General features: G+C 32.0%; 2 protein-coding genes across 3 annotated transcripts; both read right to left on the bottom strand.

Annotated features, from left to right (window-relative positions):
* Positions 1 to 2,670: 2,670 nt before the first annotated feature.
* On the bottom strand, positions 2,671 to 7,079 carry LOC143916619 (phospholipase A1-like). Of its 2 annotated transcripts, XR_013260997.1 has the most exons (12): positions 6,757 to 6,990; positions 6,554 to 6,667; positions 6,306 to 6,457; positions 5,217 to 5,531; positions 5,044 to 5,147; positions 4,837 to 4,964; positions 4,575 to 4,715; positions 4,393 to 4,494; positions 4,200 to 4,311; positions 4,002 to 4,126; positions 3,710 to 3,920; positions 2,671 to 3,624 (listed from the first exon to the last, which is right to left on the bottom strand). XR_013260997.1 is itself a non-coding variant. In XM_077437803.1 (11 exons), exons 2-11 carry the CDS (start codon positions 6,633 to 6,635, stop codon positions 3,763 to 3,765), a joined length of 1,419 nt encoding a protein of 472 aa, XP_077293929.1. In that variant the 5' UTR covers positions 6,636 to 6,667; positions 6,757 to 7,079; the 3' UTR covers positions 2,671 to 3,762. The 2 variants fall into 2 exon arrangements, 1 of the variants encoding a protein (XP_077293929.1); XM_077437803.1 differs by having other exon boundaries at positions 2,671 to 3,920; positions 6,757 to 7,079.
* A 3,560-nt stretch (positions 7,080 to 10,639) lies between these two features.
* LOC143917070 (phospholipase A1-like) lies at positions 10,640 to 14,880 on the bottom strand. Its single transcript, XM_077438463.1, has 12 exons — positions 14,759 to 14,880; positions 14,577 to 14,627; positions 14,399 to 14,509; positions 14,157 to 14,290; positions 12,526 to 12,864; positions 12,353 to 12,456; positions 12,151 to 12,278; positions 11,914 to 12,054; positions 11,528 to 11,629; positions 11,336 to 11,447; positions 11,111 to 11,256; positions 10,640 to 11,014 (listed from the first exon to the last, which is right to left on the bottom strand). The coding sequence occupies exons 3-12, from the start codon at positions 14,478 to 14,480 to the stop codon at positions 10,890 to 10,892; spliced, it is 1,413 nt and encodes a 470-aa protein (XP_077294589.1). The 5' UTR covers positions 14,481 to 14,509; positions 14,577 to 14,627; positions 14,759 to 14,880; the 3' UTR covers positions 10,640 to 10,889.
* Positions 14,881 to 15,113: the final 233 nt, after the last annotated feature.

The following is a 15,113-nucleotide window of genomic DNA, read 5'->3' as shown; positions in this document are numbered from 1 at the left end:
CCCTAATAGTAAACAAATAGTCCAGTGAAATTTCCATAAACTGGCCTACTGACCCTGAGTACCTACATACATATGTTCATAGATGAATCGGCGATTAGGAATTCTTATATCTATCTATGCACATATGTATACCTATAAATGTAAACACACAATGAGGGAAATGCGTAATTGTTATACATGTGTAATTTGCAATTCAAAATCAATTAAGTCGCATAAAAATATACATTGTTACATTAGTAATCCCAAAGAAATTTTCGAAACCAATATCCATATCATCAATGGTGAAGATCTATTCTGTGTTTACAAACAGCTTAAATTTGACGTTCAACATCAACGTGTTTTCCATAGACTGCGTGCGTAAGGAACGCAGTAGTTTATGAACGTCATATGCAAGCACCATGTGCTGGAAACCAGTTCGAGGAAATTATGATGCGAGGAAAACACCAATTACACGCATCACATTATATGTGTAGGTATGTATATTGTAATTTAGCGCTTTTTCTATTATATATTTTTTTTATCCAAATCAAGAATGTCAAATATTTTGTATTCGGTTAGATTATCGAAGATGAGCAAGTAAAAACTTAAAATTTTTTGAGTATTACATATGCAATGAAGACTGGCCGGAAATTATATAAATATAAATTTCTCTAAAGAGCGATGGGAATTACATTACACTGAAATCAGGAAATTTCACTTATATACATATATGGTCATCATCCATGTGGATGTAGATTTGCAAAAATGTTAGCTCGAATTAAAGTAAGCGGGTCTACGTGACGAGCCAGAATGTTAAATTACATAAAACACAAATATCGGAAGGCAAAGGCAAACGTTTGAAGCTAACTAGGGGCGGCAAGCAGGTGCTTTTAATAGCCAGCTGTCATCGCGTCGAGCTGACAGTCGATTTTAATGAAATTTTGATAATTTCGTTAGTCATTTAACCCCCAAGCATTATGTCGAAGATGGGTCTACGTGATGAGCCAGAATTTTAAATTACAGAAAACACAAATATCGGAAGGCAAAGATCGAAAATCGAAAGATCTTAAGTCGAAAGATCAAAAAAAGGGTGCATGGTAAACGGTACATACTCACTTAATTTGCGTGAGCAGGGTACAACAGGAACAAGAGGAACAGGCTTTTCCTCCCGTATTCTGCGCGCGCACATTAATACGGGAGGAAAAGCCTGTCCCTCTTGTTCCTGTTGTATCCTGCTCGCGAAAATTAAGTGAGTATGTACCGTTTACCATGCATCCTTTTTTTTGATCTTTCGACTTAAGATCTTTCGATTTTCGATCTTTGCCTTCCGATATTTGCGTTTTCTGTCATTTAACATTCTGGCTCGTCACGTAGACCCATCTTCGACATAATGCTTGGGGGTTAAATGACTAAAGAAATTATCAAAATTTCATTAAAATCGACTGTCAGCTCGACGCGATGACAGCTGGCTATTAAAAGCACCTGCTTGCCGCCCCTAGTTAGCTTCAAATGTTATATATGTACATACATAGTTGAACAGTTATAGGTCTGTTCATACCTATCCAGCACGCCCCGAATCCTGCAAGTATCCTGCAAGTACGGACAGTATTCTTTAGTACATTCTATATGGATGCGCATGAATGCGTAAATGCGCATGCGCGAATGGAGTATGAATACGTCCATAAAATGTACCAAAGAATACTATCAGCACTAGCAGGACACCTGCAGGATACGGGTCGTGCTGGATAGGTATGAACAGACCTTATAACAGTTGTACATTTCATATTCATTAATCTAATTTAGTATTTAACAATATTTTTAGATCACAAAGAATTTCTCTGCAACGTTATTTGAAATAATTATACGTGGGGTAAAATTAAATATTGGATAAGGGAATTATAATTTAAAACCAATTTAATAAGAAAACATTATGTGAATATGATTGCACATATTTAATTTATGTACGTTAAAAAATATTATATTCTCTTAAGAGTTAAAGACCTTAAACGTTGGTGACAGGCTATTTAAACAGGTTTGAGGAAAATATTATGTGAGGAAAACTCTGTATTTATTATGGTAGTTCACAACCAATCACGTTATTAATTAATTATACATAAATTGTGTCATTTGTATTGGGTTTATTGCTCTTTTTTTACAAAGAAAAATTTAAATAAACGATATTTCAATACCAATGATTTTTTAATAGTACTCATAATGAGAATTTAGTCTATATAACGTATCTAAAATTAATATATGTATATATATCTACTCATATTTAGTTTTATATTCTTATATCAGGTTTATTTTTAGTTCAATTGATGAAATGTGTCACATATTAGTGTATAGAAAGTACATATGTACATGTACGTAATGTTTTTTTTTAATCTACGCAATACGTATATGTATCAAAACTATAAACGGAAAATTTTAAATATAATTATTCCACACTGACCACATGCGATTGATAGCAATAAAACGTTGATGATTTTTTCCCACACAAGAAACCGATAAAGGAAAACGTGGTGACCTGATAACGAAAGGAAACCCCATCAAGGAAGGTCGTCCCGATTATATAACCGCAAATTCCCAAGAAAACGCACTTAAATTCCAGTAATTGAAATTAAATGTTTTAAATTCAAAATGAAATGAAAATTACAAGGAAAATTTCGATATAAATAAAACAATTATGTTGCGTTTAAAATATAATATAATAGTTTAATTACAAGTTATATGCACATATATTTGATATTGTAATTTATAACATATGTAGATGAAACACATCAGATGATAACAGTTGTTGGCTAATTATTGTTATTGGATATTATATGTATTATAATTGTCCACTTGAAGTAAATCAATACGTAGCTATCAGTTAAAAGTGGACAAATTATGGAGCAAAATTTGTTTTTTGACTTTAAATTGCAAAGTACATTGAATTTAGTATTTCAGTACACAGTTTTTAATTGTAGAGATTTTTCTAGCTTTTTTTTAGCCTTACATACATCAATTTCTTTCAAAGCTTTAGCTCTAATGAGTTTCATCATAGGAAATAGACCTTCTTGGAGATAAAATAACAAAAAGTGCCAGCCAATTATAGCAGTTGGCCACTCGGATTTTTAAATTAGCCTTATGTGATCTACAGTAGTGATTTTGTATACTGTTACGTACATTCGGATTAGGCGGAGTAAGTGCAATCGGATTAGGCCGAGTAGCATCCCAGAGGCTGTGTGACCGTTATAATTGGTGTCGAGGATTATCTCCCCCGAATGCACTTAGCGGGGGTAGCGGTAATTCGGTCGCATTCCGGTAGAGTTCTCAGAACCCACAGCGGTAGCGTGGGACATCTAGTACGTATAGGCAAGCAAACCGGACGTTGAAGATGCCCTGAGAGACCTATCCGTTATAAGGCGGTACTAAGGCGATATCAAGACATTCTGGACGGAGCACTGCCAGTGCGTGTATCTCCTTAATCATCAATAAATGCTGTGACACGACTTTGGCCTTTTTCTTGGATCCTCCACCCACCCCTAAGCAACAATACCATATATTGATAGCGGCATATAATTTTACTTGTATATTTAAGATCCTAGTGGTAAACTACTACAATATGTAAGTATATATCAGTCAATTACTGTGGTCTCTCTCCTATCACAAAATTAAAATATGGAATAAAAAAGATTAATGTATTCGGTATTATTATAAAGTTTTAAAACGTGTTATATGTACATACAAACAGTTAATATAATATTCTTAATGTCTGTACCAACTATATGTATATTTAAATTAAGAATTTCCAAACCAACGTCCCATTGAAAACCATGCCTTTTTAATTTTGGGATTGTCAGTAGTGGAGATAGGATTGTCTGTAGTGGTAGTAGTATTCTCATTTAAAAGGTCACTTAGAAGAACGTATCTTGTTTCAATTTTAACTTCTTTCTCAACTGCAATTAGATACATTTTTTTAAAAATTAAGTATTTCCACTGACCACTACATATACGAACTAATAATTTGTCATATATACCACAGAAAGGTTTCTTGGAAGAAGTCACAACATAAAATGAACCTCTAGCTGGTGACATATCTGAACGTATTCCCAATTCAGTACAACTAGTATTTGTGCACGGAATATTGAAGCTTGCATTTACGCTGAAATATTTCTGTTAATTAGTATTTAAATAATAAAGTTTCATTTGTTTAAAATTCACATATAATATTTCACCCTTTATAAGATAGATTCCATTTGCGTCCTATTAGAGAACAGTTATGATTTTTCAAACTTTCAGTGAATAGCAAATAGGCTCTTCCGTGATTGCAAATTGCTCGTGCCAACCCTTAAATTAAAAGAAAAGCATATTAATAAATTGAATGTTATAATACAAATAAATATTATAATAAAACGTTGTTATTTTTACTATCTGGTGATATCGGGAGATACTTTGAAATAAAAGTTGGTTTTCCTTCGTTTTGACAACCGGGTTGTTTCATACCACCGTTTGGATAAAAATCTTGATGGCCTGAAAGTCACGAAATTGTTAAAAACATGCAAACTAATGAAACTACCGAATCCACTTCTTGTTATAAATCTATTACTGACCACAAGTGTTCGGAACTCCGAGACCCAAATTAGCTAATGCTCTACCATTTGTATGAATTACATCAACAAAATCGGCATCAGATTTATCCAAAAGGTTATTTAAATCAGTTGTGATAAAGCATGGTTGAGCTGGATCCAATCCTGTTATATATTTCAGGTATTAGACGGTGACAAATTTAAATAAATGATATTATAAATTTATTTTGTACAAAAGTTTTATTAAAAATCTTAAAAAATTACTTAAAATAAATATATTTATTACCAGTGATTCTTCGTACACCCCCAAGTTTATTGGAAGCAAATGAACATATATGAGCTCCAAGACTATGACCAATAAAATGAAAATCTTTAATATTGGCCCCAGTTTCATTTACCAATTGTTGTAAAAACCTTAAATATGTTATTTTAATAATGAATCATCTTTTATTATATACATATTATATATGCATGTCAAAATTATTAGACATACTGAGCAACATCTGCTCCAACAGTCCGAGTGTTGGCGACGGCTCTCCAATATTTCCAAGTGTTGCCACCTCGGCTCCAATCGACAGCAATCACATTAACATCACCCTAAATATATAAATGAATAGTGTTGCATAGTTGTAAAAATGTATTTAATATACTATGTTTATTACATACCCAATCTAGGAAAGCTTTTGTCATGTTCAACACCCAGCTGGCATTGCTGTAGCTCAAGAAGCCATGCACAATCAAAATAGTCGGCTTCTTTGGATTATAATACGTCCATTCTGTTCCGAATTGTTCGCCAGGAAAAACTTGAACTCGATTCTTTAGTCTTTTATTTCTGAAGTAAAATTCGACATTCAACTCAGACGAGTGTTGAGGTTTCAAATCCAGAATCCATTTGAGCTTAGAGGTATAGTTTCCCAAGCCGAAGCAATCTGCAGACTGGAATACTTTTTCGCTTTTTGACGAGTTTGCCAGAAAGGACAACTTTGAAATAAGCCAATACATATATTACCAATACATATAAGGGAATACCTACATATATTTATTTTGGGCAGATACATACAATCTATACATGCCAATAACAAAATGTCTAAACCCTTCAGGTATAACACACAGATTACCTAAACACAATCTGCTTTAGGTCATCGACTTTAGAGAGTCTTGAATTTATATTATGTATTAGATGTATTATGAGCATTTATAAGGATTGTAAATAGGTTTTTGAGCTATTTTTCCTATTATGCTGTAGATTAGCATTAGAATAATATAATACTATGATTGCTAACCAAATTAAATTAAATTGTAAAATAGAAAATGATCAGTAGATCAGTAGCTATTAAAATATATATATAAGATGTATTGTGAACATAATTTCGTAATAATAAAAAGCATTTAAAAATCAAAAATACATGCCAACCTTCATAATTATATTTGGTTCACACAAAAAATTACTGAACTTAAATATAAGCATATTAAATAAAAAAATCTAAACATATAAATACTGGCGGAAAAATTGTGATGAAAAAAGACTGGTTTAGACGAATAATTAAAAATTATTATACTTAATATATAGAAAATAAAAACAAAACATCTGTCTCTTGAATTAAATACTCATTTTGACCATGATAATAAAAGATTTTAAGCTAGAAACTTCATGATACTAAAAAGTGGAATATGGGCCCTGTTTGTTACTTGTCTATATATCTTATCCAACCTAACCTAGCTTAAGTGAATATAGTAAACATTATTCAAACTTACATTAAAATAATAAATGTTATCAACGAGTTTTACAGGAGTCAGTTTCATGTCATCTATTTCTGTCGCTGCCTGTCTTGTTGTCGGTGGAATCGTCGTGCTTGCCCATGACTCTGATAGCAATTTTATATCTTCTGGACTTATAAAATTATCCACTGGAATTATAAATGAATTATTTATCGTTAGCAGGTGTTTTATATTTTACATAAATATGCAGTGATTCTAATATACGTGCTTGAAACTCAACTTACAATCGAAGTTACAATAACTCGCTTGTGGAAACATAAAGATGATCATTAAGTTCAAAATGAGAAGCAGGCCGTAGTTGTTCATTGTGAATCATATATTATTTTAAATCCTTATAGCTATTATGATAGTGTTTCAGAAAGTTAAAATATAAATTTAAAATGACATATGTATGTGTATGTAATATGGAAAGAGAAATTTTACTTACTCTTAAGCAACTGTTCAATTTTCGAACTGGTTTGAAATGGTTCGAATTAGAAACTATTGTAGCAGAAAACTTTTTTAACCATGGATTTAAATTATGCGTATTTAATCCATGAATACATGCATATTATTATGTTGCTTTTTTATTATATTTATATGCCAATTAAATTTACATATGTACTTAAATGGTTGTGCAGTGATTTATATAACATTACTCTAATATGTTCAATGCACCACTGATTAATTAGCAATGTTAAAAAGTCAAAATGATAATGTTAATGACAAACAGGAGAGAACAGAAATTTCCCAGTAGTTTTTATAACGTGTGGTGATAATGGAATTAAATCATTCAGTGATCGACAACAATTTCGTTGCAACATCGTCAATTATATTACTGCGCAATGTTTATGTTCAGTATCGCACGGTATAATATGTAAATATGCACATATTATATATTTATATATATAATATCGCTCTTCTGTGTATCTGTATGTCTGTCTGTGTATCTGAGATAACGCTCGTCGTACTATAGGGATCGATTCGATTCGACATACAAATTGTAGGAATCTAGCACGACTTGTGCTATCACGAATCAAAACCAGTGATCTTATCATCGGCAACGTCCCCTTCGACCATTCCAGAAGAAAGAGTTCATCGCTCGATCGTAAAACGAACGAAACCCAACAGTGATGTCATCAGGCAACCGTAACACATGTCCTAAAAAGTCGTTTACACGTGGCACACGACCGCATTCTTAAATGAACGACGTCCTGGCACTGACCCCATAGCTATAAACCACACGTGTACCGAAGACACGTGCCTCGAAAACAGGTCAACACGTGTCCCCAAAACACGTGTCTTGAAGAAGGAGACAAAGCATCTGCACACGGCACGCTTCAAGCTAGAATGTATATAAAGCGACGCACCAGCTCCCAACACCAGAGTGAACTTCTGGAGTTCAACCAGCTCACTTCTCCAAAGCTCAACCTCTTCGTACATACAATAATCATTGTAACAATTGAACAAAAATAAACGACCCTCTTACAAACACAACCGGTGTTTTCTTAGACCGGGACACGGCCAACACATCTGTCCCGCGTACTAAATTGGTGACCACCGACTACTAAAATATGTTCGTCACAGTTAAAACAATGCCAACAAAATGTACAAATATTATAACAAAAGAAAAAAACTTCTATATATACTGTTTGCTATCAATGTTTCCTCTAAACTTCTATATATACTGTTTGCTATCAATGTTTCCTAATAGACGACGCTAAGTGTCTGAGCCTTTAGCGCCATGTATTGAAAATTTATTTAATTAATTTTTCTATTGGTGTTTTATATTGTTTACATGTAGGTAGGTAGGTAGTTTTTACTTATAATACACCCGATTAAATTTTCATCGGGTCTATCACTATATAAATCGAAATTGCTTACGTCACGCTATATAAAATATGGTAATTGGATTATTAGTCACATTGTGGTGGTCACAAAGACAATTTTTGCCATTAATATCGCGAATACGCAATATTTGTCACTCAAGTTCTCGTTAGTATGATAGTTATCGTTAGTATGATGGACTTTTCGGCTACCAGATGTTCCGTTATAGAGATTTTAGTGACTTTGTGACCAGTAATCAGCGAACCATAAAATATACGTAATCGTAACTGTATTTATCGAAGTTTTGAACCAAACAATTAAATCTATATATATAAAAATTAATGTCTGTGATCAAATTTGTTGTGTGCATATCCGGGAAGATTAGTGTGAAAAAAAAAAACGGGAGAAACGGGAACGAAAACAGGAAAAACGGGAATGAGTGTCATTGCAACGCAATAATTTCAAATGTGTTCGGTACCTGCGTTTTTCCGACAAATGAGAACGGGAACGAGAACGGGAACGGGAACGGGAACGAGAACGAGAACGGGAACAGGAACGGGAATTGCATGCGTTATTATGGCATTGCAACGCATGCCGGGGTTCAGCTAGTAAAAATATATTAAAAAAAAAAACACTATTTGAAATTTCAACGGGCGCAGCACTGGTGTTGTATATAATATAAATGTATTGAATTAATTTTATCAATAATGAACCAAATATTTGATATGTCTATGTTCATAATGTTAGATTCAAAGTTATACAAAAATATTTTATTGCGGATTTCCATTTAAAAAATCAATTTAATTTAATAAATTAATTGTGGTCAACCACAACGATGACCAATGTTTGCAAATGAATGCTAATTAATTGTAATTGCAGCACTTCCTTTCAAAAGTGATATGCGAGTGAATACATACAGACATGTAGGATACGTGTTAACAGTATTGTTATTTTAGATAAATTAAATCGGGATTTTTAACTGAATTGAATTCATTGTTCAAAGTTTTTTTTAACTTTGACAGTTAAACAAATTCGGTGTATACATATATAATCCAATTATTCATAGATTAGTATGTATGTATGTATAAACATTTTACGTAAAAGAGTGCTAGTACCAATATAACATCATACATTTTTCTTCCATAGCATGGTTTCTTACTTCCAAATAAATATGATTTCATAAGTGGGTTTGAATACTTAAAACTCCCTTTATCTTCAAATAGGAAAAACAATGGACTTCGTGTGGTTTTCCTCGAATAAAACTGTAGAAATACGTATGTTATGAAACTAAATTGTGTGTACTGTAGGAATATAGCACGATTTGTGCTATTACGAATCAAAACCAGTGATATCATCATCGATCAGGTACAAACATGCATAACTCAAGGGCAACGTCCCCTTCGACCATTCCAGAAGAAAGAGTTCATCGCTCGATCGTAAAACGAACGAAACCCAACAGTGATGTCATCAGGCAACAGTAACACATGTCCTAAAAAGTTGTTTACACGTGGCACACGACCGCATTCTTAAATGAACGACGTCCTGGCACTGACCCCATAGCTATAAACCACACGTGTACCGAAGACACGTGCCTCGAAAACAGGTCAACACGTGTCCCTAAAATACGTGTCTTGAAGAAGGAGACAAAGCATCTGCACACGGCACGCTTCAAGCCAGAACGTATATAAAGCGACGCACCAGCTCCCAACACCAGAGTGAACCTCTGGAGTTCAACCAGCTCACTTCTCCGAAGCTCAACCTCTTCGTACATACAATAACCACTGTAACAATTGAACAAAAATAAATGATCCTCTTACAAACTACACAACATGTGTTTCGTTAGGCCGGGATACGGTCAACATACCTTCCCTGCCTTATAGTACATACATTACAGTCTTTTTCAAATTTTAATGCATTTTTTACACGTACGGATACTGAGTGTGCCACAGACCACATCAAAGTTTAGAAAATACTGTACGTACATACATAAAAACGTAAATTTTCTATATCATGTTTAAAATTCACTTTAAGATTAACAGTTTTGATTATTGTTATTATTTGATAAGAAAATAAGGTAAATATCAAACAAGAAAGTGGTTAATAATAAAATTATCCACTCAAGCCCAGAATGCAGCTGTAAAATATAAACATTCAACTTGTGGTAATCATAACGCCATACGTATGTAAACAAAATAATTCAAATAAGTGCAATATGTAAAAGTAAGATGAAATATGTATACTCTATTATTTCTAAGCGGCTCGGTAGTAATTTAACAATTGAATTAATTTCAAAACTTAATTTGGTCAAATCTAAGCATTTAGATAAATCTAGTTTCGTTTAAATTGGATGTTATATACATACTCATTAGAGAAATCTTCCAATAATGTAACAGATTTTATAGAATGTATCGAGTTAAATGAAATATTTATTATGTGTAAGTAAACTTGTTTTCTGTAAGTGTCTCACAGAAAATTTTAAATAAAAATAAAAACACAATTAAATACATATGTATTAAATAATTATTTATTTGACACTGCTAATATTATAAAATAAAATCATGGTTATTTTGTATTATGTATTATTATTCCATTAAAACTCCTCGAATCCTATGTCTATGTATACCTATACAATATTTAAATGATTCGTAAAATTATGAATGTATCTTAAGATATATTTAATATAGATAATATTTCAGTGACATTTCAGATACTTGCTATTCAAATTATATAATATTATGATTTTATTCATCCTATTTAACGACCAAACCATCCAGATTTAGTAGCCTTCTTAGCCTCTAACGGGCTATCTGTTTTTGGATCCATCTTCGAAAGATCACTCAGGAGATTGTGCCTTGTTTCGATTTGAATTGGGTTGTTAACTGTAATTAATTGTATTAAATCATTTTAAATATTTCAAGTGACTGTTATATAATCAGGGCCAATTGTTATAGGATTAATAATATGTTATTAATTACCGCAGAAGGGTGTTTTATCAGAAGTTAAAACATAAAATGAACCTCTAGCTGGTGAATTTACTGAACGTATTCCCAATTCCGCACACGTGGTATTATCGGTGGTATTTACACTATTATAACATGGTATTATCATACTGGTATTTACACTAGAAAGTGATTTAGAATATTGTTATTAATCAAATTGTATTCATTTTAAATGCTAATAAATACATATGTATATCATACCCTTTATAAGATAGATCCCATTTATGTCCTATGAGAGAACATTTGTGGTTTTTTAGACTTTCAGTAAACAGTAAATGGGCTCTTCCATGATTACACATAGCTCGTAGTAATTCTTATAATAATAATAAAAATAAAATAATTAATATATGTAATTTAGTTAGTAAATAACATTTTAAAATATTAGAATTTTACTTTCTTTTGATATTGGAACGATCTTTGAAAAAAACCCTTTTTTTCCTCCTTTTTTACAACCCGGTTGTTTCATACCACCGTTTGGGAAAAAATCTTGATGGCCTGAAAGAATAATAATTTTTATAACATACAAAGTATTATATTAATAACAGTTATAATCCCTAAGAATTTTTAATGATAAATCCCTTTATTTGAACCAATTTTAAATTACTTTATCTTAATTAATATTGAACAATACTTTGAAATTATTGCATAACTCAATCTTGTTTACATACATATTGTATAACAGTTAAAAGGAAACCAATATTTGTAAATACACACAAAAAAACTTTCATAAACAAGTCAGAGTGGATTCTAATAGAATGCATATATTATCATATACTAACCGCAAGCTTTCGGTACTCCAAGTCCCAATTTAGTTAATTTTCTACCGTTCGTATGAATTACATCTACAAAATCTGCATCTGACTTATCTAAAAGATTGGCTAATTCAGTTGTGATGAAGCACGGTTGAGCTGGGTCCAAGCCTGGTAGAAATTTATTATATTTCGAATATTTTGGATAAAAGTAAAACATGATAATTATTATGTTATTTCGTCATTTAAAGTACTTAAAATCATTACCTGTGATTCTTCGTACACGTCCAAGCCTATTAGAAGCATATGAACATATATGAGCTCCAAGACTATGACCGACAAAATGAAAGTCTTTTATATTGGCTCCAGTTGCATTCACCAACTGTTCTAAAAACCTTAAAATATGATTTTTTAAACTTAAAGTTAATCTGCCATCAAAAAAAGTCTCACTCAAAATGATTAGTCTTACCGAGCGATATCTGTTCCTACAGTCCGAGTGTTGGCGACGGCTCTCCAATACTTCCAAGTCCTACCGCCTCGGCTCCAATCGACAGTAATTACATTAACATCACCCTAAATATATAAATGAAAAGTGTTGCATAGTTGTAAACATGTATTTAATATACTATGTACATTACATACCCAATCTAGGAAAGCTTCGGTCATGTTCAACACCCAGCTGGCCTTACTATAACTCAAAAAGCCATGCACAATCAATATAGTGGGGTTTGTAGAATTGTATCGTACCCAGTCCATTCTATGTTGATCGCCATGTATCACTTGCATTCGACCTGTTTTTCGCATCTCTCTGTTGGAGAAATAGAACTCGACATTCAATTCGGACGAACTTTTTGGCTTGAAATCCAGTATCCTTTTCAGTTTGGAAACAATGCCCCCAAAGCCAAAGCAGTCTACCTCTTCTCGTTCCTTTTTTGGTGGTGGAACATTTGATATTGGGCTGCCTAATGGTCTGAAAGTCATCTGTGTTGAAAAATATACTAGCTTTCAATACATCCGGGACAATATAATTCGAACCAAGGTAACTAACTATACTAATTTGAATAGGGAAGTCTCAATTGATTAAATCTATTTTACATACATACAATTATGAGCATTTATATTATAATATAAAGTATTATGTAATGTATATATATAATGTATTATGAGCATTTATAAGAATTGTAAATAGGTTTTTGAGCTCTTTTTCCTATTATGCTGTACATTAACATTAGAATAATATAATACTATGATTACTAACCAAATTAAATTAAATTGTAAAATAGAAAATGATCAGTAGATCAGTAGCTATTAAAATAGATATAAGATGTATTGTGAACATAATTTCGTAATAGTAAAAAGCATTTAAAAATCAAAACAAAAATCAAAAATCAAAACATACATACAAATATGGTGATTGTCTTGAAATCAATCAAACGTAAAATAAAAGTTTAAAACTTAATATCATGTGTTTTTATTAAAATGTCCTTCAACATGTACCTTTTATAAAACTTGTTTAAAAAAATGGAGAGTACTAAAAACCAAAAAGGCACGGGCTCATAATATATCAATTACTGAAAAAAGCAATTGAAAACGCTTGGCATAAGACTAAGCAATAAAGTTTATAATATTTTCACTAAAAATTTCCATATCACTATATATATACATGACAGCGAGTCCATTTAATCTAATTATTCAAAAAAAATTGTCCATGTTATTACTAGAGGTAGGATAGTCACAGTGCTATCCATTGTTCGGCAAACCTTTAACAATGCATTTACAACCTTTGAACAATACACGGCCCCCTCAGGCTCCGGTGACTAGTTATTACAGCTATGAATGTATAGTAAAATACTCAATTTTCGACAAATTTTCACCTAAGAATTATTTCTATGTATGTATTTAGAAAAGCATACATACATATAACATTTTAAAATTAACATTTTAAAGAATACTAGCCGAATTTCCCGGCGTCTCTTGTAGTCTACGGTGTTAGTTAAAATATCATGTTATATAAAATACCAAATTCTTATTGAAAACTGTTAATTTTCATAGTTGAGAAACAAACAAACATTTAATTTTATATTTACATGTACATATGCACGTTTCATTACTTATATTCTCCATTTCAAGCCTTGTTCTTAACCTCAAATCAAGTGCCACTGGGTTAGGTTGAGTATGTCATCAGACTTATGTATATTAGATTGATTAATAATACTAGCGATAAAAGAAAACTCACATCGAAATACCTATTATTTCTGTGTTTAAAAACTTACGTTACCAACATTTATTGTAGGGATACGTGTCGCATCATCTATTTCTGAAGACGTTTCCTCACCAATCACCGGTAACGCTGTATTCCAATTTTCTGATAGATATGTTATGTCTTCTGGATTTATGAAGTTGTCCCCTGAAGTTAATTTAAATGTATATATGTATGTATTCACAAATAAATCATCAGCAAATGTGCTGTGTTATACATTAGGTGTTTCTAGCACAACTGTTCATGGCAACTTACAATCAACATCACAATATATCGTATGTGGATAAGTAATTACAGCAATTAAACTCAAAAGGATGAGCTGACGTCGGTTGGCCATTTAGAAATGGCTCTAGATACTGGTAAAATCTTTAAAATTACATAAATATCAATCAATATTCAAAGTGAACTGTACATATTATATTAACATACTTACACACACTCAAGCAACGCCAACACTCCGCGAATTAAGTAGACGTGGACTCCACTTGAGAACAAATTATAAATTATTCTTAGAGTGAGCGCTAGTTTAGTTATTATACATGTATTATATAATAACGGATGAATAACATCGTAAAACAATTATTATAATATGATAATGATGAATACTAAACTGACCCAATATGTGTGAGAAACTGATGGTCAATTTGTGCGTTATTAATTTTTAAATGCATAGAAATACCATTTAAAATGGAAGAGAGCGGAAACTCGGCGAAGCTGTTGATTGTGTGATGATAAATGCATAAAATCACAAATTCAGTGGTCCATAACAATTTGATTGCGAAGCCGTTGACTGAACTAATTGTTTACGTTCAATGGTCTTTAAATATGCATGGTAATGTGATGTGACCAATCCATGACTTTTTCTATATATTTGAGCAATATAGGAAGTATCAAAAACAAAATTCAACAATGATGCACACACACATTCAATTTTTTTCAAACGATCGATTATGGGTCAAAATCTTGAGGT

Source organism: Arctopsyche grandis, chromosome 9, assembly GCF_051622035.1.
Source record: "Arctopsyche grandis isolate Sample6627 chromosome 9, ASM5162203v2, whole genome shotgun sequence".
Classification (NCBI taxonomy): domain Eukaryota; kingdom Metazoa; phylum Arthropoda; class Insecta; order Trichoptera; family Hydropsychidae; genus Arctopsyche; species Arctopsyche grandis.
The sequence above is the reverse complement of the archived record's forward strand: the minus strand, read 5'-3'. Positions and strand labels throughout refer to the sequence as shown.